General features: G+C 36.9%; 3 protein-coding genes across 3 annotated transcripts; 2 read left to right on the forward strand and 1 right to left on the reverse strand.

The window, feature by feature from the left end:
* The first annotated feature begins 4,589 nt into the window (after positions 1-4,589).
* LOC146163781 (uncharacterized) lies at positions 4,590-6,195 on the forward strand. The gene is made up of 3 exons (XM_083382094.1): positions 4,590-4,675; positions 4,860-5,243; positions 5,463-6,195. Exons 1-3 carry the CDS (start codon positions 4,662-4,664, stop codon positions 6,145-6,147), a joined length of 1,083 nt encoding a protein of 360 aa, XP_083238220.1. The 5' UTR covers positions 4,590-4,661; the 3' UTR covers positions 6,148-6,195.
* A 2,422-nt stretch (positions 6,196-8,617) lies between these two features.
* Positions 8,618-12,237, reverse strand: LOC146163782 (dynein regulatory complex protein 12-like). Its single transcript, XM_083382256.1, has 4 exons — positions 12,075-12,237; positions 10,985-11,172; positions 10,536-10,667; positions 8,618-10,053 (listed from the first exon to the last, which is right to left on the reverse strand). The coding sequence occupies exons 1-4, from the start codon at positions 12,199-12,201 to the stop codon at positions 9,901-9,903; spliced, it is 600 nt and encodes a 199-aa protein (XP_083238382.1). The 5' UTR covers positions 12,202-12,237; the 3' UTR covers positions 8,618-9,900.
* A 1,792-nt stretch (positions 12,238-14,029) lies between these two features.
* On the forward strand, positions 14,030-24,052 carry LOC146163783 (DNA-binding protein P3A2-like). The gene is given in 11 exon segments (XM_083382417.1): positions 14,030-14,170; positions 14,551-14,699; positions 15,349-15,475; positions 15,956-16,108; positions 16,556-16,714; positions 16,921-17,003; positions 17,649-17,802; positions 18,242-18,358; positions 22,217-22,312; positions 22,889-22,955; positions 23,370-24,052. Coding segments are annotated over 11 exon segments (1,452 nt in total). The 5' UTR covers positions 14,030-14,032; the 3' UTR covers positions 23,579-24,052.
* The last annotated feature ends 870 nt before the right edge of the window (positions 24,053-24,922 follow it).

Raw genomic sequence — 24,922 nt, forward strand, 5'->3', positions numbered from 1 at the left:
AGGAAAGACTGTTTTCCTCAAAATTAATCCCATGGTGACCCCTTTTGCATCATTTAAAGTTAAAACAATGGAGAGCTCTATCAAACAAGGTCAATGAGATTAAAATAAATATATAACCTATTCATTGTACACAAGACATCAAATCATTTTTCTTATCAATAACAGGAATGTGCACCAATTAATACAGCTTAGGATTAATTAATTTTAAAGGTTTTCTTTTTTTGTTGTTTTTGATCGTAACTCTATGATATAAAGTCATTTTGCATTATCGCAATAGTGCAAAGGTATTCCGCATATAAAACATATCACAAAAAAAATGAATGTTAACTAATAGGACGGCACATTTAGAAAAATCTGCAATTTTATAATGACAACCACTGCTGTAAAATAAACAAGAAGATTGGCAAAATCATCGAAAATTAAAGATTTACTGAGAGGTAACCAGGCTTCTATGCTAAAAACACATTTGAGCACAGAGCTCACTTGTTTGATGCACAAAGCCATGTTAACAGTGGTTGTTGTCGCTGCCCATCGTGGGGTGTGGCGAGGAAGTCTGTCTCTGGCACTTTCTCTGAGGAGGCGGGTCTCTATTGAAATGAGTTTTGTTGACCTCGATTGCCCTACTTTGATGTATTGTACCTCTTTACCGACAATAACAAACATTCAGAGAAGCGGCTTTGGAGCCGCATCAAAAAGTGGGCGGACCCATTCTACCTTCCCATTCACCTTCTGTGGGTAACATTTGTTAGTTTGTTGAAGCTGGAGTAAAGGCATCGACTTTGCCCTTGCCTTTGTTGAGTAGGCTACCACTAGAAGTGGACCATGATAGGCGCTTTTTAGCATTGGTGGCTTCAAAGCTCTCTTAGGTGGTCTGTGTACATTTTACTCAGCTTTGTTCAGGGCAAATAAAAACGGTTGACGGGGTTGCGGTCGTTGTATAGTTTTCAGCGGAAGTTTTCATAGGTAATTGTGTCATGGTATCAGTGGGTTTATTATCAAGGGATAATATGCAGAATGGGTTCACAAATCGGGAAATATATTGAAAAAGTATATTTTATACTTGGATTTTTTTAGGCTACGTAAACCTACATAAGATAAAAACTGAAGAGTACCAAACACAATCCCGATTTTGCCTTAAATTCGGCATATAGGAAGAGGTACTTTTCCAGAGGGGGAATTTAAGTAATATTTTGGTAATTTTATGTTGTTTTTTTTGTTTTCCCGGTACAAAACCACCGACCACATCCCCGTTAAAAACACTTAATCTCCCACTTTGCCCTAAAAAACCTCACGCTGCTTCCAAACGATATTGTATATTTAACAATATTGTTATAACATTGTGTCAAATATTTTTTAACCCTATACCTTTAAATATTACCACACGCTCCCCATTAGCGGGATAAGTGCTGATACTTACAACTTAAACCACCGTCGCATCCAAGCGCAACACAACCAACAAGCTTTTCCTTTATTTGTATATTGCAGAAATGCTTTATAAGTGCACAATTAGCTCTGTTTTACTTAAAGTAAACATATAAACATTTAAATATTCATAAGTTTTGTTAGTTTGTCAGAAGTTGAGTTAGAATGGTACAATTTAAGCTACATTTTTGTGCTAAGCATAAAGAAATTGCGTTGAAACAAGACATTTAAAAGTATTGATGTACTGATTTGTTCCGTAACAAATTTTAAATGTAAATTTTATTTCCTCTTTTTGTTTCTATATATAAGGTCATCCTGGGCTTATAGCCTTGCAAACCATCTTAGGCTATTCTTTATGAATTTGAATTAGTTCTTTAATCGATGACTCAGCGATAGTCGAAATCTGAAAAGCTATTGCTCAAATTGTGAAAATAGGTTTAGCTATTTCAGATGAGTGAAAGATTAGAATTTGCAGTATTATACTTTTCGGGATATAAACGGACAAATGTCACCGAAGTTAGTAACATTTTTTCGTTGAAAAAAATTACGTCACATTCAATTATCACGCACCGCTCGTTGTACGACGAATTGCCATTCCTTACACCGAAATAAAGGGCGGATGTGTTATGCGATGTTTCAAAGAAGCAAAAGTGTTTAGGCAAATGCACATTGGCAAGTCGATTCTTAGATTGATGAATTTATATAAGTAATTTTAAAGGCACTATACACTGTAAAACGGTTTCTAAACATCTAAAAGCTGTTGATTAGCAGCGTTAAAAATAGTCATTTATAACAATATTCAAATCCATCGCTAACGTAATATAGGCATAGCCTATCATAGTCCAAAAATAAAATACTAAGCGTTTTATATTCAGTTGTTAACATAAAATATAAAAGGTGTGTTAATGCAATTCAAAGAATCGGACAGTTTTAGAATAACTTATTTTTGTCCTGATTATTTCGAGGAGTCCATTTGTCCAGAAATAATATTTAAAGTGGTGTTACATAACTTAACCGGGGTCATTTACATTCTGAACACATTTGCCTAAAAACATTCAACAGGAAGGTTTGCATATATTTTTAATCTAAAACCGGAAGGCCAACAAAGGCCAAACGTAAAGACCTGGTTGCAGACGATTCTAATACAATAGTGTAAACCGCAATAGTTTTTAATTTATTTTTAACATTTTGGAAACACAAAGAATTTTTTTTTTTAAACCTAAATACCAAAACAATAAGTTCCAGTATTCGATTTGGTGAAAAACAGCAAAGCAACTCTAGTGTCATTGGATATGTTTGCAATGTGTATAGTGTAATTTTATGTACATACAAATGACGTATATAATTAAGCGTCAAACACAATGAAGGAACTAAAAGAATGCCAATTTTTCAGACCGATGACCTTTTCGGGCAATTTACTGTCTAATCAAATAAAGGTTACAAGAATTGGCGTCTATAAATTCCTGAGACCGGCGGTTCACGCGGGGTCCTGCTGTTGTTCTGTGTAGTGCGGCAACGACCAGTATATCCGATTATACACGCACAAAGCCATAGAGCGTGTTGTTTTTCGGGCCAAAATACAGCGGGCTACGTCACTTGGTGTGGACCTTCCAGGAAGCGGCATCCTGCAAAGTTCAGCTCCTGTTCGAATAAGGTGGCCGCCGCGACGCGTTCACGCCAAAGTGTGCGATGACGAAACAATACGACCCTTGGTGACGTGGGCCATAGGTGACACGCGGCGTACTAACAAAGCGCGAACCCACGTGGTAAAACGGATTTAGCTTTTAGGCATTTAGTGACCTCCGCAAAAGCGCTTCTTCGCGGCATTTCTGCACGTAAAACCGCGGATAATAACTCAAGCTCAAAATATCAAAACCGGGAAGATTAATAAATTTGACGCAATTTGTGTGAATCGCACTGACCGAAAAACGTATGGCGGCCTAAAGAATGCCACCTTCGTGAACTATGTTACGCATATGTTTAAAATAGCTGCAAAAATAGGATTTGCCTGTTTCGACCCGTTAAAAAGTAAGAAGCGTTGTTTTTTCCCTTTTATGACTTATTGTTTTGCAAACGAAATATTTAATTCAGAGATTTTTTAATACGGTAGAGGCCTTGGTTTACGCTAACTCATTGTGAATAGTAGTTATTCAAACCTTTTAACCTTTGCAATTTCTTAGGAACTCACTCGACCCTAAATTTTGGTAAAAAAAATGTGTTACGCAGTGTTACATAACAAAATATATTTATTGGAGCAAAAAGGCAAACTGAGAAAATGGTCATTTGTTTCAAAGGTACGATTTAATATCGTTAAATGGTCAATGGTGGTTGTATTGTTCTTTTTACTGTTCTCAGAAAAGGTAAAATCAATAGCATTTCGTAGTTAAACAAAATCTTGTCACGTAAAATAGCCAGATTTAGTAGCCCAAACTATGTGATATTTTTTTTTATATATATTGTTTGTTTGTGCTAATTTGTCCAACCTTCTTCCAACCAAAGGTCGGATTTACTGTTATATAAGATGTAAGTGATGTGTGATATTTACATTATAAACGCCCTTGATCTAAAGTATGCAGCAAATGCGCACTTCCTATTGTACTATGTTTATCGTCGACTGAAATTTCAGCAGTGTCCCTTGCTATTGTTCAAGACATAGTTGGCAAAACAGTAAATTCCGATAAGATCTGAGTGCAAAACCAAGGACGCGCGCCCAGGACAAAGTTCAGCCCCCCGCCGCTGCTACGTGGGAATCTGAACTTTGTTGACTGCGAAAATACGGGCGTTTCGTTTATGGAGAACAACCCGCACGCAACATCGTTTCGATCATACAGCGTTGCGTGAATGCGAGAGAGACCAAGGAAAAAAGGGAAAAGCTTTCTTTTTTTATTCTGTACTCTCTTGCGATACACGAGTGTTTATAAAGCACTTGGCATACAGAACAACTTTAATGGGCGATCGTTTGTACCTTTGCCTTGGATTAAATGAATTTCGCAGTTCAAATAATTCATCTTTAACGCAGGTTGTCGTGGTATGACACTTTGAGTGGCAAGTTTTTGAAAATCAGACTTACACAGTTTGCTGTTAGCAGTTTATGTGTATTGTTCGGAAAACCCTACTCTTTTATTTTGCAACTCCAAATCTATTATTTTGTTTTTACAGACCTTCTTTGTGATTGTTTAACCACCTTTAAATATTTGCTCACACTGCTGCTCACAAGTTACCTTGCTTGGTCAACAGTCATGGACCCAACAAGGTATTAATATTAAATGACTTTGTCAATCTTTGATTTGTGGTGTTTTGAACCTAGGTAGCGTTTAATACTGTTTGGTCACACATTTTACAGCGTAAAACCGTTTTGCTAAAGCTATTTTTATCGTGGTTTTTCCTTATTGCTTTCAATTAGTTTGATGTGTGATTTAAATTTGTTGTTTCCGCAGTGGCCCCACCATCGAACTTACAAATTCCCACGAAGTTTGGACCGAAGTCAGAGAATGTTTCGTGCAATCTTTCCGCTGCTATCCCTTGTACAAGTACATGGTGCCCGACGACAATAAGCGCGACGCCTTCCTGCGCGCCTACCTCGACGCAAACTATGACGTCACAGTGGGAACTGATCAGGGGATTCTTCTGGCCGTCAAAGTGCCCGACGACCCAAACAACAACGAATCGCGCAAAACAAAAGTTGTCGGCGGCGTTTTATTTCTAAAGCCCTCTAGCGACGGGTGCGGTTGGGCGATCGGAAGTGACGAGCCCTACTGGAAAGCTTACGAGAAACACGGACTCGCCGATATTTCCAAGGAAGGACTGGAGAGAGTTAAACGGTAAATATTAGGACCTCTGCTTGATTTTATTTTTTTACGTTAAGGCTATATGTGTATGATTGTAATTCTTCTGCAAAGCAAAGGCTTATAGCGTACATTACAATAAAAGCTAAGGACTAGATAATTCACATAGTGTTCCTTGTCATATATTATTTTATAAGTTTTTTTAAAGGCGTCAATTTGTCATATCTTAAAAAAACGTTTATCGTCTTTCTGCAGATACGAAACTTGGGAGAACGCGCACATCTGCCAAAATCTTGGAATGGCTCGCGTCCCTATGTGGAACGGCTTGTTCTGCAGCATTTCGCCCGAGTTCGCCTCCAAAGGTGTCGGCAGCGCGGTCTACGCGACCGCCATCAAGATCATGGCGCAAAGCTGGATGACGCAAAAGAAAATGGCGCGGCAACAACGAGCAACGGCAACAAATCACGGCGAAAAACCGACTCTTTTGCGCAATCTTTCCGAGGGCAATTTGAACACGGTCGACGACGGCGGCGATCCTTCAGGAGTCGTGAAGAAGTTTATCCGCAGTCTGTCGGCCAAACACCTGCAGTATTACGCGCTGCTGCATCACCGAATGACGCCGCCCTTCGGTCCCACGAAGAGTAAGATCCCCGCAACAAAACTCGAACCCGCGAGCCAGCCCAAAGCGCCCCTGGTGGTAGCGATTAGCCACAGCGACCGGGCCGCGCGCTTTCACGCCTCTAACGGCTTCCATCCGGTGGCGCGTGAGCCGTTCTGCGAGGACGGCAAAGTCGTTTTTTACACGCACGTTTTGCTCCTGGATCCGTTTCAAACGGGCCAGGTGTCGGCGTGCGAGGAACGCATGTTGAACTGCAACGCGAACAAATCGAGTGTTGTTTTTCAGGCGGAGCTGGAAACACCAATTTCCTCTCTGATGTAACAAACTTGGCGCGAGCTTTTAAGCTCCAGAACGTTTGCCTTTTCAGGGACCCAGTGTTGTTTATTCTATTTTGCCTGATTTTCACTTATTTATTTATGCTATTAATTGTCGCTGCTTTTACTTGTTTTCGTTCCCTTTTTCTGTTAATAAACTTTCGCTTAAGGAGCGTGGGAAAGTCTTACATTGATGGTGGATAGATGCAATCGTGAAAACTTAACTGCTATGTGGCTGAAAGATGAACCTCAAAACCAATGCTAAAAGTGTAATTTAAACCATTTTCGTGCGCAAATTCGGTCCCAATAAACCAACGAAACAGTGATATGCTTTAATCAAGGCTGAAAATCTCGGCGAACCGAAAAATTTGGGATAACAATGGGTAACTGTATACGATAAAAAGGTGAACTTATTCCGCGAATCTCGAAGCGTACGAGTTCACAATCCGTGGTCGTATTTGAATAGCTCCTTTATCATGGGCCACTCGCCAAGCATTTGCATATTTTTGGTGTGCCAAATTGTTAGGAAAAACAAGAATTACATCCTCGTTCTGGTTGGGTTTGTACCAATAGGCATTTAGAACAGACCCACAACATGCTGTCATGGTTTTTTTTAATGAATTTCTCTCGTTAATTTGCAAAATAACGCGAGATCCCTGAAGTATTTTCACATCAACAAAGTTATTAGTTCCAAAATATATTTAAAATACATCAAATAGAAACACATTTTGGAGGGAGTGGGTACAAGAACAACAAAATAAGGAAATGAGTCGCAGCGCAGCAAAACTAGCAATTTCTGTTACACAAAGTTAAACACAGAAAATCAACTGATGATTTTAAAGCTTTGTGTTATTTGATAATCATAGACCAAAGTCTGAACCCACCATAAGGGCGACTGCGCACAATTAATTTGGTCAACTGACTTAATTACGTGACGGTCTAATAGTCGATTTTTGCCCGCCCGAGACCCACTGGCGCCACTTGTGGTTGTAACAAAAGGCGCTAAGTCGACCTCAAAAGTTTAGGGTAGAAAAAAAAGAAACAGATGTTCCGGAATGCGAAGTATTAACCACATACTCGTTCAAATTTGGCCAATGCACCAGCAAGAATGTGATTTTTTTCACAGTGCTAAAGCGCACACTGATGTGACATTGTGACAAAGATACCTTTATCAGTGCGAAGGCGCATATTGCCTAGTGAAGGGTGTAAACCCATTCCCGAGACCTCAACATCTTTGCTTATGGCCAGCGACAGGTGTTTTTTTTAATTATTCACATACTTGAATATCAGTGTCTATCATTTTTAACCGATTATTCAATAATAAACCAGTAAATGTTTAAATTGTTTAGTGATGCTGGCAAGCTTAGTCCATTTTTTTTTTGGAAATTGTAGGATGTTTAATTTGTAACAAGTAATGGAAATAAATAAACATTCGAAACCAGAATTGTCACGTACAGCACTAAGTCAGGCTAGTACCAGGCTTTGTAAATTTTTTTTCCGATTTCATCTGGATTTGTGTTTTAACGTTGAAATTGCGTAGCGGTGAATGTGTTTGTTATATTGGGATAATTGTACAACCTTGTCCAGGGTCTACAAATACTGCAACAACGATACAAGGGGTTCCGAAAATGTAAAGTAACTTTGTTGGTCATATTTAGATTTATATTTTGCGAAATCCAGCGATTAAGTACGTGCGCCATTGCGCAATTTTAATCGTATCGAACACATTTAAGTTTGTTTTGCGTCGAAAGGTTTCCGGGTCGTGTTCAACCGGTTTGAGTTGCCAAAAATTTAGACGGACTGTAACCTACTAAAATAGCAGCTGAGAAATTGGAAGATATGAGCACCGAAGTGCCCGATGTGGAACAGCTATTATATACTTGGATCACCAGCTCACAACTACTCAAGCTAACAATTTTCGATGGTCAAACATTATTGGATTTCGATGATTCAGAATAAATAGAGGAACGTGCGGTGATATTTGAGACGCCGTGGTAAACAGTCTGATACCAATTGTGGCGACCTGCCTTGTGCCATTATATTTGACACGACCAGGCCCGTGTAAAATATCCCATACTGACGTGCATTAGGTATGCAGATTGCAGTGAGCGTGAAGATAAATATAGTTCTTTATCAAGCACATCGCAAACAATTACATGTGTTATTATTACTTTGATCCTAATTAGGTATAAACAAAGCTATCCGGTAAACATCAATTAACGTGTGCGGTGTACGCCAATTACAGAGATTAACAGCGAACTACCACGTCCCGAAAAAGTTAACCTACTGTGGGGTCATGAGATTTAGGTGGTATATTTTAGTTAAACTTTCGCCGAGCGAGGTTAGGCAAATAAACTGTGACGAAATGTTTCCAAATATTACGAAATAGCTCAAAGGTATGGGCCGCCATCCGGAAGTTACCACTATACAAAACGTTGTTTTAACCAATGTGCCCAAGTAAAAAACTTATTTTGTTCTAGTTCGAGATTGTATTCCGATGCAAATAAAGCTGGTTATAACATAAGTAATTACGTTAACACGGCACCAACAGATTATTTTTTTAGACGATGACGTAAAATAATTTTACAATATTTTAGACGAAGACGTATAACAATTTATTTCTGTAAAAGCTCCCATAAAACAATTGTTATGTTGGGCTCTACACTTTAAAGATTATAGGTATTAAATACGTAAGAAAACTACCGAAGGAAACAGCATATAATCAGCAAACATTGCCTTGTGCCAGTTAATGAATAAAATGATATGAGCAATTAAGTATCTTCACATGACAAAAAATAAATAAGCTATAGTTGTTACGAATTCGGTTGGTAAACAAACAACAATTTCACAGTATTTTTCTTAATTTACTATGTTGTACGCTGTGCAGGGCAAAAAGGTAAAAAGTTCGTTGGCACGAATCACAGCAGGATTGATAAAATATTACACTGTAGGTAAAACAACAAATGTTTTGAAGTAAAGAAGTTTCCCACTTAAGCAGCAGCTAATTCGTGGGGTGAAACGGTTTATAGTACGAGCAACTAAGACCGAAAAATATTCGCCAAATGTAAAAATTGAATTGGTAGTTAGTCATTTTAAATGACACAGTTGAAGTAAACACGATAGAACATTGTCGCATTTTGGCCGAGAAGCAGCTGCTTAAATGGGTGACGGAACACATTAGGATTGTGCAAAGAGTCCCCGAAATAAGGTCAAGCACACTTCTGGCCACAGCACAGTGAAGTGAAAGCACAGCTCACAGACCGGAGGTAAAACTCGAAAACCGTTTAGGCAAACAAAAACACAGACACTTTGGGTTGGCGGTTGGATTGGTTAAGAAGCAATTAGGTAGCGTTGCGGTACATTCCTGATGCAGATTTGTTAGTTTTTACATTACTGTTAAGACAAAATAAAAATGGACACTACTGTACGATCAGCACTGAAACATTCGAGACTAGCTTTCGATTGAAGTTTTTTAAACAAACTCGTACAATAATAAAAGCCATCAAATTGGCTATAAAAAAATAAAAATCCAAATTTTAGATAAAAATGCTCAGCTATACCCAAATAAAAATAAGCTTTTGTACACTTTTACAGATGTAGTCTTGTGTTAAATTTATACAAAAGGTACGCAAAAGAATAACATATTATTTTCTTTCCCTAAATTTAACATAAGATACTAAATAGCCTTTCTGCACTTGTTCAACTGCAGGAAATCAAGTTTCTTGAACATATGCAAAGAATTGGTAAATATATTAGCAATCTAAATATCAAGGTGATTTAAACCGAATTCAAGCAACGTCTTTTTACAGTTTTCCTGAATGCTAATGCTCTCGGCTTCCCACTTGGTTTTCTGTGCTTCGATTTTGTCAACCAGTGAATCAAGAGATTCAGTGAGGACACGCTCATATGCTCCCTATATAAATGAAAACAAAATTGAAAATTGAAAGAATACTTTAACATTTTGTTAGAATTCGGTTACTATCTAGAAAATAAACTTTTAAAAAACAAGTCTTTTTTAATAGTATAATTTTTAATTTTAGATTTTAATTCAATTTAAAAAAAATGCTTTGCATGCTTCAATTGGCAGGGAATAGCATGCAACTGATAATGTTAGCACCTTACACATAAAAACAATATTTGCTTCTACAAAACAAACTTGTGTTCTGTTTTTGGAAGTAGGATTAACAAAAAGTTTTTTATAGTTTAGGTAATATCTCCTTTGATGAAACAACAACATTGGCAGTTTATTAGAATAAATTGATAGAACTGTAATGACACATCACCAAACACATCCTTTACCAAAATTGACAGTATTTAAAAATCTGAAAGGAAAGAGGAAAAAATATATACGGCTTAAGGCTTTAAAATAACCCAATACAGCTATTTTTTACAAACCTCCATGCCGTCAATTCGTGTCTCAAGGCTGGCAATCCTTTCATTTTTTTCAGTTTCCATTTTGTCTTTTTCCTTTTTTGTCCTTTCCAAGTCTTGTCTGGCAGTGGTTAGCTGCTGTCTTAAATGACTAACCTGCAGGAAAATGTGCAGGGCTTAAACATAAAAAACATTGCATATAATAGGTTTAAAGACAATTATAATATATATTAATAATGGGTTAACTAGATTTTAATAAAGTATGGTATATATATATAGCAATTATGACTTACTTAAAAGGACAACACATTTTTTTCAGGTATTGCACAAGTACCTTAACTATTTACACTTACAGCAATCATGGAATTAATAAGACTAACAAATACATTAACTGTTGGTAAACAACAGAATACTATATTCATAAAAATACAAACAATGATCTTAATAGGATATTCTGAAAAATATTTTGTTACCTCTGCTTCAAGCTGATGCAGTCTGATGCCCATCTCAGTTTGCATGGTTTTATACTGCCGCGTGAGGTCTGCACTAACGTCCTTCTGCTCCTGTCGCTCCACTGACATGCGGTCCTCGGCTGTATAAAGCTGCTTTCTTGCATCTTCGGCAGTTGCCTGAGATCGTCTGGCTATCTCGTTACGATGAGCTATTATACATAAGGATGATTTTGTAAAAAAATTTTATTAGAAAGAAGGGCAAAACATTGTTTTAATGGTAAAAAATTGTTGGGTATAAGAACACTTCAGTAGGAGTTTATACACCCCGTGAAATGTTAAAAAAACAAATTTATTCTTTTAAAACTGCCATGTTGCAGTTATATTACATGATAGCAGTGTTAAACAGTCCACAAAGCATTCCAAGCAAATAATTGCTGTTGCAAGGGCATTCTGGTTAAAAAATTTCAGCAGGTTGATTGAACTGTTTATTTTTGCTAGACTATGTCTCTTTTTACTAGGCTATTATTTTCTTGAAAGTATTTAAAGTAAGATTTCAATTGCATATTTGTGCACTACATTGAATGATAACCGTAAGTTTGTGCCGTCATAAGTAAACATTTAAAAAAAAACTATTTGGTTTCTTGTGTGTCCCCACTACAACTAGTTTTTTCGGGATCACCACATGTTAAAGATCAGTTACAGATATGTACCTAAATGATTTTTCACAATGTCAAAAAAATACATATATTTGTTTCTTGCGTACTTGTGTGTCGCATGTGCAACTACTTTTTTTGGTATCATCACATGTTAAAGGATAGTTACAGAGATGTACCCCAGGTTGGAAAGTAACACCTGCGCGGGTTATTTATCCTTAAAGCCGCGCATTTCATGTAAAATCAATGTAAAATGAGGTTATCCGCGAAAAATCGCTCAAACGCGCAAAAATTACATCAAGCTAATGGTTTTCGGCATAGTAGGCTCCGTGCCAATTTCACAAATAATGGTATTACAGCCGCCTAAATTTGGGCGAAAATGTTTTTACAGCCACGCAATTTTAGGCTGCATAATCGTCTCCCCTGCGCAAAAAACAAATTTCCAATCTGGGATGTACCTAAATGATCTTTCAGGATTTCAATTTCCCTTGTGGTTTTCTTGAATTTGTCTTCTTCTTTGGCTTCATCTTTCTTTCCCTTTTTCCCCTTTTTTTTCCCCTTTCCCTTCTTTTTCTTGGGGGGCATTTTAAAATATTTTCCCTAATTCCCTTATACACTATCTCTCCCAGGCATCTGTAAAATCAAAACTCACTGTGATTTGTCACTTATACAATTTAGCCCTTACTAAACTAACAAGTGACCCACCAAAATATTGTAAATTAAATAACTTTTTAAATCACATACCAATTAAAAGAATACTCAGGTCCTTCACAAACAACTTTTCAGAGACAAGCTCATAAAATGTCTAAATTAAAGTAGTTTACCTTCTAGAGTGGCTGTATTTTATTTCGTTTAGAATTATCGTAATTACGCTAAGTTCTGTCCGATATTGTTACTTTTTTACATCGGTCGTTTAAAAAAATTGACCTATTTGTAAATTACCAAGAAACCCAATGACTTTTAATAATTAACCATACACAAGGTTATGTTCGCAAGAGTCAAGCCAACAACAATGGATTGTTACGCACGAGCTAACTGCGCCTTTCTTTAAACTCATTTACATTGCGTCATGTCAAAGACCTCAGACTGTTTGAGCGTTTGTCCACAGTACCAATAGAACTTCAACAATCCGTGAAAAAAAAAACGGTAAGTTTGTTAGAATTACCAAGATATTTAAGGTGAAAACTCTACACGTTGTAGGCGGAGAACGTAGCTTGGTAACAGAATAGCATTTTTGACGTATCTTAACAACGGTATTACTGCGCAGGCGCTGGGCACATGCTCAGTAAGCAAAATTGCTTCTGCGCCTGACGAGTACGTAAAAACAAAAACAGCGCCAAACACAAAATCTCGATCAGGATTTTACTGTGTAACTTATTGCTTTGCTCGCATTTCAGGAGCTCTTACAAAAAACATACGATTTCTCCAAAAACAACCTAATATGAGGTACAAGGTTACAGCAACTGAAACAAATATTTAGTAACATTAGTATTATAGTTTTATTACAATCACTTCAATGAACACATACGACAAAACCACTGCAGTCTTCTTTATAATTTCATTAGCCTAGTATCACATATTAAACAACATGCATAACTTTTCTACTAAGTGTTTTTTAACTAATTTTATGTTGTTCTCCATTTTGCTATGTCTTGTTCATATCTTCATTTTGTGCTCACTGATAAAAAGACGGTCTCTTGGCATACAATATCATACGAGACTACTACAAATATGCAAATCTAAAATCTATCTATGACAGGTGCGCCTGCGTTTTTTTAACAGAGCATCCCTGCTGCATATTAAAAATTGTACCCTAATTTTTCTATATGTTAAACTGGAGCAGTAAATGTTTTGACCTTTGGTGCTCATGGTCCAGATTGCATTCCATAATTTGTGGCGACCAAAGTTTCATACCAATAATTTTTTTTGCAAAAATTCTACCCCACAATTCTGCGCTATTTATGCAGAACAGGCCTATTTTTCTTTGTAAATTCACTATGCCCACGATACTTTATGCCAAATAAAGTCACTAGTGTACTTTTGGGACAGTATTCCATGCTAAAGATTTTAGAAAAGATGGTAGTGGATTGCAATCAGGCTCATATTCACCCCTATTTCCGGTCTTGCATCAGCAAAATCTTATCAGAATCTGCCATACTAGCTAGCAGTTTCACTAAACATCTATTTAAGACTTTAAATGCAGACATAATGTTTGAAGAAGTGACATCCCGTTAAGAAAGTACAAAACTGTTTCATAAGTTTGTATAACACAATTGATTTTTTTGTTGTAATGCATTAATATTCCGGCAACAAAACACAAACAAAGGACTATGTTGTTTAACAGATGATACCACCCATGGCAAAATATTGGTTCACCATAATAAAGTTCTGTTTTGTGTATTTATTAGTGCCCAGGATGATGGATGCCAATCTGGAGCGCCTGGATATAATCAATGTTGCAGAACTTCCTCCTGGCCTTGGGATGATTAGCGATGATGATGACGATGAGAATGAAGAGTTTGGAGGATCTGGAATGCTCCATGCACGATTGCAGGTATTATATGCGCAAATAGTATAAATCTGACAAAAACTTGCCGCAATTAAATTTAGTGACAGTTTTGCCTATTTTTCTTTAGTTATTTTATGCATTTTTAGATGTTTATTAATTCCATATGAAGTTAATAGATACTAACATATTAGGTTGATAGATGTTAGGTCTAAAAAAATGTTGCATGGGACATGTTATAAATAACAGATAAAGTGGGTAAACTTCAATGGTTGACCTATATACTGCACATTGTGTGTGTTATAATTGTATAAAAAGCCATGTGTATTGAGCCCAAATTTTAAGTTAGTTAATTTGTTAATATTTTGTAATACATGATACACTCTTCAACACTTTACATTATGATTTTTCAATGGTTTAAATTACAGGATCATATTAGTAGTTCTCTGCTTAATACCGGAACAATGCCTGGGCTGGCTGCAGCCGCCGCTCTTGTCACATCAAAGAAAAAACATCAACCATACAGGTTTGAACTAAATCCTGCCATACGGAAGAGACAGCACACCAGGCTTATTAGGTTGGTGAATTTTTGTTTTAAAAAAAATATTATTATTTTGCTGATAAAATTGCTGTAAAGATAAGGATGATTACTTAATAATGAAACAAATACAGTTAGACTAAGTGTAATTTGGCATTATCGTGATATATCGAAAATATATTGGCTCATTTATTTAAAATAGAATTTTCTTAATAGTATTTAGTGTCATGCCAACTAATAAGCAAAATAACAATTGTATATTTAAAGAGATAAATAATCTGAATGTGAAATTTACTTTTTGAATTTAAGTTAGTATAAAAATATAGTATAGGTTTGTGATTTAACCTGAAAAATCAGGAATCTGTATTGGTCCAAAAATTGATATTGCCTAATCCCAGTGCAGAACTACAAGTTGACTTTTGAAAGCAGTGTTGTAAATGAATGACCTGAATCAGGTTTAAGTTGTTTTGCTAATGACTTGACTGGCAATAAAGTCATTTTTGAAATAACTTTTTTTTGAAAATAACTAGTGTACAACACTGATTATTTACTCTTTTAGGAATTTTGAAGCAAATTGAGTAAAATTAAAAGTTGTACAGTAGTAATACTAATTGTCTTATTTAATCCCCTTCTTTGTATTGCCAAAAAATTTAGTCATTTTTATTCGTTCAAACATTTTTTGTTTCAGAAAACTGAAACAAACAATTCATGAGCTGTGCACGCGATGTGGTCAACAAGCTGTTGTTTTATGTGTTTCTCCCGGCAAAGAAAATCCCAGTTTTAGAGTGTTTGGATCATCACCACTGGACCAAGTTGTTAGTTATATATTTTAGAAATAAATAAACTACATTGATATTACATGTAAGACACAGTCCTGTTTAAATTGATATCAAACCGTTTATGCCGGAGAAATATCCAACTGATTTTTAACTAACCATCAGCACAATTTTTTTCGGAAATCTTATTGTATACATATTAAAACAGATTATTTGGCAAAATATTTGCCTATAAAATTAAAAAAATAATCCCAAATGAAATAAATGTTCAACTTCATGATATGCTTGAAAAAGTTTAAGATCAGACAGCGATTGTCCTGCCATAGCTTTTCATATGTTGTCTTATTGTACCTTTTGTATTGTGTTTTATATTTATGTGACTAATTAAGATGAGTTTGAATCTTAATTAACAATCAAGTGTAAAGCATGCTCAGATATGTTTAGAACCACTGATCTTTAAATAGTTATTCAAATAGGTTGAGAGAAAGTAACTAAAACCATGGTTTGGCATAAAAACAGGTTAAGAACTGTCAAGGAGCCATTTTCCGTGATCTTGAGAGTGAGCTGCAGGACAAACTTCCACAGAATTTGGACAGCAGTAGTGACCACCAGTTTGACTTGCCTGCTCTTGCTGTCGATGGCATCCCTACAACACTTGATAAAATGAACCAGGTGCGTGTTTGCTTTTAACAAACAAATTTGTTAACTGCGTTTTTTTTTCAAACACTATTAACCAAACGACCTTTTTCAGAACAGTAAACGTTTTTGTTGTTGTTTTCAAGTGGGCAATATCAAAGAACTTAACTTAAATTTTTTTTTTAACTCGAATTATAAAAAAAGGCTTATCCTTGTTATTATTGCCATGTAGTTACTATAAACCGTTTACTGGATTAATAACATATTAAAACCGTAGTGTCCCGTCGTAGTTTTCCTTGTTTTGACAGATCCAAAATGCATTGAAAATACTATTAATATGTTAGCATAGTATAGTTGGTATCTTAAAATACAAAAAAAAGTTAGTCTGAGCTTTCCCATTGGATCTAACAAAACAAGCACGACGGCAGTCGACGTTCTACAAGTTGGATGCCATTCACTGACAGCCGCTTTTTCCCCCAACAGGCCCAACTTCGAATGTTCATTCCCGAAATGCTGAAGTACTCCACTGGCCGTGGCAAGCCCGGATGGGGCAAGGACACAACGCGGCCAGTTTGGTGGCCACTCGACGTGCCTTGGGCAAATGTGAGGAGGGACGACCGCACTGACGAAATTAAGATGAAGGTTGGCAAACCTCAACAGACTATTTTTACCCAGGATGTCGCGCTTTCTTGAAGATATAATAATGATAATCTTATGCAAACCGTCATACATTGTTGCTGCAATTATAGAAGGCAAACTATAAACGTATTTTTTTTTTCAAGCTTACGATTGTTTTGAAAATTGTTTTGCTACAAAACTGATAATCTGTTTTTGCTTTTGGGCATAAGGTTCCTTGGACGCAAGCGTTGCGACAAATCGTCAAAAACTGCTACAAGTTTCATTCCAGGGAAGACCTTCTGGTCGGAATGCAGTGTGAGAGTGTTGCCAGAAACGTAATGAGGTGATTATTACCATATATCAGTGTTGTAAACAAGTCGTTTAAAGTTCCAGTCAAGTCATTGAAATAACTTAAAATCAATTATTTTCAAAAAAAGAAAAAAGAAAGTCAAGTCCAAGTCTAAATCAACAATTAGCAGTTACCAGTCAAGTCATATTAGGGGCAGTCATCTCCAAGTCAAATCACTAATATCAAAATAAAACGATAAACCTTTAAAATTGGCAAACTCCTCCGATTTAGAGCTATCAAGTAATAAAATATAAGAATCTGTAGCAATCTCATCGTTTTAAATGCAACAATTGAGATAAATAAACTAATTCTATAACAAAATGTTAAACAAAAACACGTAATTTCAATCCAAGTAATTTCACTCAATGTCAAGTCCCAATTCATTTGAAAAATGTGACTTAAGTGCACTTAAGTCGAGTCGTTTACATAGGTCATTACAACACCGCAATCTATACTAACAAGCAGTAATAACGCTCTAAAAGACATCGTTGTTCAAAAGCAAGAAATGTAGTCGATTTTTTTAGCACTTTCAGCTTTGAACTTTTCGTATTACTGCGTCTTCGCGCAATTTGTGTCTTGCATTTGATTTAATGACATTCGATTTTCAAGCTTGTAACAACATAACGAGCGTCAGAAGTGTTTTTGTGGTTTGATTTCTTCCAGGGATAAGTACTCTCGTCTGTACAACCCGTCGATGTCAGTCACCCCTCCTACCCTCGTACAAACCGTGCACAACGCTGATGGATCGGTGTCCCTTGTCCAGGTACAGTTCGGTATATGGCGACCCTTCTTTGGATCCACACCTCTTTAAGACACAATTTAACCCCGCGTTTTTTAGCAAATCGTGTTAAAAGCAAAGCGTGGTTTCAGACATATACCTAAAAAATTCTATCTCACTTAAAACACTACGCAAGTTAATGAGAGCTTTTTGACTTATTTGAATCTACAATACCGAAGATAAACTTAGTATTTTCGAAAAGGGTTTCCGCTGGTCATCTTTCGATCATAATTAATCAATAGTTTATTTGGTAAACGGTGCAAGATAATCATTATGTTTTGTCTAAACTAGTTTGGTTCAAAATCGAATTGTTGGTCTTTACCACAGGGTAGAAAACTCTTTTTCATGATTTGACTCATGTCGAGTTCAACACCAATTGATTTTTCCGACCTCAAATTTTGATTATTATGACGCCTTGTTTTAGCTGGACTCCGGTCAAACGATCGCCACCATCACTCAGGACCAATCAGGAACCGCGGTCGCGACCCTTTCGACCAATCACGGCGTCGACGACCAGCCTATGGATATGGCTATGGACGAGGTGGGTGCTAGCGTATATTCAGCAAACAAGCAAAAAAGGTTAAATATTAGTGATGTGTATAGCTCATTGGATACCAAGAAACTTGAAAAAGCACAATATACATACATTTATTCATTGGAATTAAGATACTGATGATGCTTTTATTATAGCGAATGATATTTATCATATTATAACATCCAAACAAACCGATTTTCGGTTAACTAAGTTTTTTACTTAGTTTAATCTTTATATATATATTATATATGGTATAGAGAGAGTCAATGAAACATACGTATACAACAACAACCCGTATATTTTGATCAACGATAACGACATATGTATCATAGTGTACACCGGGAGCCTCAATATACTAAATTACCGAATTAATCGGTCAATTAAGGATATTCATGCAAGCGAGGCCAGGCTTGATTGTTTTGATGCGGTACCGTACTATTGATGCTGCGTTTTCAACTAGATCAGCGCTTTGCGCCGTGAAAGGCTGCCAAGTACGACGCGAAAAATCGGAGAACGTATTAAAAATATTAGACATATATTTTTTAGCATTTTATATTTTTTATTTTCGAAATAAATTTAAAAGAAATACCAGTATACCAAAATAAATCGCGCTCGCTTCGCTCGCCAGGTGCGCCTTTACTTAAAACGGTTAACAAACACACAGCTAGACTAACTTTAAATGACATCGCGTTCTCTCAAAGTAGTTTTATTACATTTTTCATTAGTAGTATGGATGACGACGTGTGAACTCTTTAAACTAAACAAACGCTTTTTGTTGCGCTTTGTGCAACACTTTACTGTCTCTTTAAATGTAATTAAACACGTCTTTAAGTACAAAAAATATCCAAGGCCCGCCTAATTCACAGTTATTCTAACATTTTAAAAACACAATTCTTAGTTAACATTTTGTGCGGCCCGCAGAGACCTTTTTGAGTTTGGTTTTGGCCCGCGACTAGAAAAAGGTTGCCGACCCATGTTGTAAACAATGATCCGAACAAAACCACGAAGGTTGCAAAAAACGATCTAAAACAACTTTATTTAACAAAAGCAGAATACTATATAGTTACGCAAAAACGCATCATCAGTTCTGCTAATTTCTGTAAACACAACGAAAACACAGAAGTTATACGTGAATATAAAACTTTTAACAAGTCTAAAAAAACAATAACAGAATTGCAATGCAGTACAGTCCAGGTGTAAACCAATAGTGAAGTTTAAATTGCAAAAGAAAAACAGCTATAATAAAAGGGAATCGCAATGCCTGAAGCAAAACACCGCCAAGAAATCGCAAAGAAATTATGAGGTCGCGCAAAAAGTAGGTCAAGTACAAGAGAAAAAAACGGGAGGTTAAGGATTATTTAATAGTGGGTGTTATAATATGCTGAATAGTGATGGTAGCTCCTATTTTATTTAACCAAATATCCTCGTGAAAATCCAGCTGGGCCATTTCGGGTTGTGCAACAAATGTTACATTGTAACACTAGTGTATTGGAGGTTTTTTTTTCAGTACATTACTGTGATGTTTGGCGTAATGTCGTAGGAGGGCAGCTTGGTCGTTATTACCTGAAATGTCAAACTTTTTCCAGTGATTTCTATGTGCAGTCCATCTGGTCGAAAATTTATTTTTTGTTCGGCCGACATACTAGTTTTTATATAATTCGCATGTCGCGACATAAATGCCGTAGTTAGCGCACGTATGATTGCGTCTGAGTCTGATAAATCCTTGTGGGGTGTTCAGAATTTGGGAAGTGTAAACCATTGAAATTTTATATTTTACATAATTGCCAGACAAAGCACATTTTCCACATGGACCCGACTTTCCATCCTCAATATTTTTTACATTTTTTTGAATATATTTTTTTTATCAACCTGTTGTAAACAGTCATTATTGCGTCGTTTGCATCTTTATAAGGGGGGCGCAGTGCTAGGTCGTTTTCATATGGTTAGCAAAGTTCTTCAGAAATCTGAATCGTTATTAAGTACTTGTGCCGAATTGTACAGTTCACTTGTGACTTTCTAAGCGAAATTAGGGATGGATTTGACGAGTTTGATCAGGAAGCAAAAGCAACCTTGTCGAATATTAACTACAGAGCTGTCACTAAGAGACAAATAAATGCACCTAAGGCTTTAAGTGAACTTTCTGCAAAGGAAATGTTTAAAATAAATTCCTTTGTCCCTATGCTCGACGCACTTGAAGCCAATTTAAGAAGAAGAGCTAATGTGTACAGTGACATTGCACAAATGTTCCTCTTTCTTGCTAATCTGAAAGCAATTATGGTAGAAATTGTACGAGGCGTAGAACTTTTAAAGGAAGCGTATCCGTAAGATGTTGACCCGAAACTTTGTAATGAACTTCTACAATTTCAATTGTACGTGAGACAGACACAAAACCAAGGGCTTACCGGTACAGAAGTGCAATCTATTTATTTGTCTCATGGAGGCAAGGAAAAAAAATAAACACTGCCTTTCCTAATGTGGAAAATGATACGAAGAGTTTAATGAAGTCATATTTTTAACATTAAGCAATGACATGTGAGAGAAATTCTAAACTCAAAAATAGGGAGGGGCCTCACACATGGAATAGCCTAGGGCCTCTCATGGTCTTAATCCGGCCCTGACTATGACCCTTTAATGTGAAGTTGTTTTCAATAACAGGATATAGAAAGCAACTGTGTCATGGTTGTTTAGCGGCTTGACAATTTGGGAAAGTGATTTTGAGACAGGATTTTCTAGCTTGCCTTGGCATTGCTTGCATCAAAAACCTCAATTGATTGACAAATTCGATTTTCCCATTCCAGGCTCGTAGGGTAATATAATATAATTATATAGAATATATATTTTAGAATAGCGGTACTAAATAATAGTCCTACTTTGTACAGTATTTTTACCAATTCAGTATTGTTGATTTGTTGACTAACCATAATGATATTGTTTTCGCAAATAGGTTTAACCCAACTCTTTTAAACTGATTGATGTTTTTTATTCGCATCATAAAGAAATGAAAACGAATAGGAGAAAAAAGAGGCGAAATACGGGCGAGGCGAAAACAACATAAGACAAAATGCAAATAAAAAATTGAAATCAACAATGATGTGTAAATTACCAACCCCTCTGGCCCGATCCCCACTCCAGACCACCTCTGTTAACCCGGAATGGTTTGCGAGAGGTAGCCTGTTATGGGTATCTTGCACATCACATGGGGCAAGACTTATGGCGTTGAGGATGCCTTACATGCACTTTGTCGCATCCTTCACACAGGCGGTAAAGCCTGTTGCATTTCTTGCAGCTGGTCGGTTCGTTTATCTCCGGGTATTTCACGCTAGTTGAGCAATGGGTGCAGTCGAGGAAAGCACCCCCTGGCCTCTAGAATGAAGGCCTTTCGGACGGTGGCAGGTATAGCCTGTCTTCGGCAGGTATAGCCTGTCTTCAGCTTTTGGCCTCTTTTGCTGGTGCTCGGGCGGGGTGTTGCCGCTGCTTGTTTGGGTCGTCCCCTGGCTTCCTGTTGTCGGTTGCCGTTGCGTCTGCCGTTGCTGTTGTTGCGCTGGAGGCTGTTGTTGTGCTGGAGGCTGTTGTTGTGCTGGAGGCTGTCCTCTGGTTTGTCCTCATCCTTCTCTTCTTCGAAGGGATGATAGATGCGTCGTTGGCTGGTTACTCCTGGTGTGTCTTCCTTGGGTAGGGTTGTCCGCCCGATGGGGGTTACGTTGGTGGACGTACCGGGCAAATAGGTTTAACCAAACTCTTTTAAACTTTGAAGTAATGAAGTGATGTACATCAAAGATGTTAAATAACTACTCGGATATGCATTAGTTTCTACTATGTAATATTTCCTTTATTCTGTTTATCTTGTTGTGTTCCTTGTATCAGATTGACAACTCCGGCTGGCCACTAGCGGCGCAAGAGACAATTCAGGACGCGTACGCTGTGGTAACGAGTGAGGGGATGCCCCGTAGTCAAGATCAGGTAACTTTTTACTCAATACTGAAAATTTAAATTCAGCTGACCTTTTCAAATGCTCTCCATATAAGATAATTTATTCTGTTCTGCCTTTACTTTTTACCAGATAAGACTTTTAGAGCAGTGGTCGGCAATCGCCGGTCCGCGAGGAGTTCATTACCGGTCCGTAGCAGGGTTTCCAGATGACATTTTGATCAAAACCCGATTTTTTTATTGTAAAATCTAACTCCTCGTACGTACAATATATCGAAAACGGGCCATATATAATGTTTTTTTGATGTTCAAGCGTGCTCACCCAAAGTGCAATAGAATTAAATCATGCAAACAATGTTGATTTTCAGACAAAAAAAATTCGAAAAAACGCATGCATTTTAATTGGGACATTGAAAAAAGTTGTTATAAATTTCCTTTACAGAACATTTGTTTTTCAAAGGCCGGTCCGCGACAAAATTTCAGTTTTAAACCGGTCCGCAGTGTAAAAAAAGATTGCCGACCCCTGTTTTAGAGCAACTGTCATTGTAATTTCAAAATGCCCCTTTAAACTAAAATTGAAACTATAACTTGGTCGTATATTGTTACTAGGTTATCTCCAATACGACACTAACGACCACAGACAACGTAACACTTGGCAGTGATGATGACACATCAGGTAAACGACTATTAAACAATATTTATATAATCTAATTATACAATTTAAAGAAGCCTAAAAAAGTATAAACTGCTTGTATAATTCCAGATTTTTATTATGATTGGTTGAAAAATGTCTAAATAAACCCTTTACTGTCAATAAAAATATTAGTTTTGCAAAATGCCTCTTTTTACCAAACTCATTTAATTAAATTTGCCACAACTAGGTGTGTCTTCTACTCAACAATGTTCGGCAAATAAAAAAGTGCCTGTCGCCAGGCATTGACCTATTGAAATCAGAATATCACCATTTCGAACTTAAAGTCTGCTTTCTAAACAATCCCTGCCTTAACACTTAAAACGTTATTGTTATTTTTCTTTAAATACGCGACTAAACCGTTTTTGCATTGTTTCGCGACTCCGCTCGCCCCGTCAGCGATGGTTCAAATCCCGGTGTCGGTTTACGAGAAAATCGCCAGCTCGATTCACAGCACCGGAGCGCCCACTACCGTCTCGATTTCGGCCGACGGACGCATCGTGCTGCAGCCCTCCATTACACTCAAAGGACAGAAGATGGTGCTGCAGAAAAGTGCCAGCGACAAGACGCCCGACCTGCACTTTGAGCCGGTCGACACGTCATCATGATGATGATTACGTGTTTGCGGCTGCTTTTTAACCGTTTTTTTATCCATTTTTTTGAATGATTGTTTTCTCATCACTAGGAACGTATGTGATGACGATAATTCCGCTTGGCAACTAAAGTTTCGAACTATTCAGTGGCTTGATTTGGGTTCTCTAGCTTGGGTTTACTTTTCGTATTTAAGCGATATATTTGTTTGTTTTTTCTCATGCTTTTTGTTATTTTATTTACGTCAAACGTTAGTAACGAATGAAGTTATCTTCTTTGAGTCTAGTTTGTGCAGCTTGCCTAATTAGTTTAAACGTTTTTTCAGTTATTTCCGCAAAGTTCAAGTGCGAGCAGAAAGTAAGACGAACAGACTTTCACAATAATTTCCGGCAAAACCGAACTTTTGCGATTGCCCGATTTATAAAAAAAGATAATTTTCTCCGGAAATTTGTGGAACCAGGTGATTTCGGTGTTGTTTGCGCTTTGTTCAATTCCCCTTTTTTCTTTTTTTTTTATGCTTTACGCTTTAATCGCCGTATTTGCTTTTTTATTTTTGCGAGGCAACTGTGGACTGTTCAGGAGCCCTTATGAAACGTTAGACTGTTTTGAAATCCAATTCAAGGTATGCGTTTTCATTTGTTGTAATGTTTTCGCTTCGGCGTAACGTCAACAAACAAAGAGCGACTGTGTTGCAGGTAATCATGACGCCAGGATATGATTCAGTTTCGAAATAAAACAAGCAACAAAAACACAATTGAATTCTACTGTTTTGTCTTTCGTATCGCAAGCTTGACTGCAGAGAGGGACCTTTCACTTTTTTGTTTATAAAAAACATCTCCCAACAAATGCCACTTTGTATTTAGAAAAAAACATGCAAAGTTTTTTTTTGTCTGGCTTATTAATATTGGGTTTGGAGCATTATTTTAAATAAATATCATTGTCGTTTACCTAACTTAGCATGCTAACGTTTGTTCAATTAAGGCTTTTTATAAATTTTCTAGCATAAAGTTACGTGATTGCGCAACTCAATTTTATGGCTGTAAAATATTTTAACATTTTTTTTTCATTTTGGTTACAAAAACGCTTCAGTTTTGCACAGCTTCTTTTATTTAATTTTGCTGCCCATTTTAAAACTTGTGAGTGGGGCACCTGCTGCGAAAGTGTGAACAAGTGGTTCTCTACCGGGTGCCGCGGCGCCCTGATGTGCTATTTCTAATGCTCAAGGGTGCCTCTAGGCATTTGAGAATTTAACAGAATCCGATTTTTGCTCAATTGATAAGCTTCTCGATACAACTATTTGTGTACGATTAGATACCATTATATCAAATGACATTTTCCTACATGTTTTAAGTTGATTGTGT

Source organism: Ascidiella aspersa, chromosome 2, assembly GCF_963924565.1.
Source record: "Ascidiella aspersa chromosome 2, kaAscAspe10.2, whole genome shotgun sequence".
Taxonomy (NCBI): domain Eukaryota; kingdom Metazoa; phylum Chordata; class Ascidiacea; order Phlebobranchia; family Ascidiidae; genus Ascidiella; species Ascidiella aspersa.

Coding starts and splice junctions, on each gene's coding strand:
- LOC146163781 (XM_083382094.1), top strand. Junction 5,244..5,462: donor GGACTGGAGAGAGTTAAACG/GTAAATATTAGG, acceptor GTCTTTCTGCAG/ATACGAAACTTGGGAGAACG.
- LOC146163782 (XM_083382256.1), bottom strand. CDS start 12,201: ATGCCCCCCAAGAAAAAGAAGGGAAAGGGGAAAAAAAAGGGGAAAAAG. Junction 10,668..10,984: donor TGCATCAGCTTGAAGCAGAG/GTAACAAAATAT, acceptor ATTTTCCTGCAG/GTTAGTCATTTAAGACAGCA. Junction 10,054..10,535: donor CACGAATTGACGGCATGGAG/GTTTGTAAAAAA, acceptor TCATTTATATAG/GGAGCATATGAGCGTGTCCT.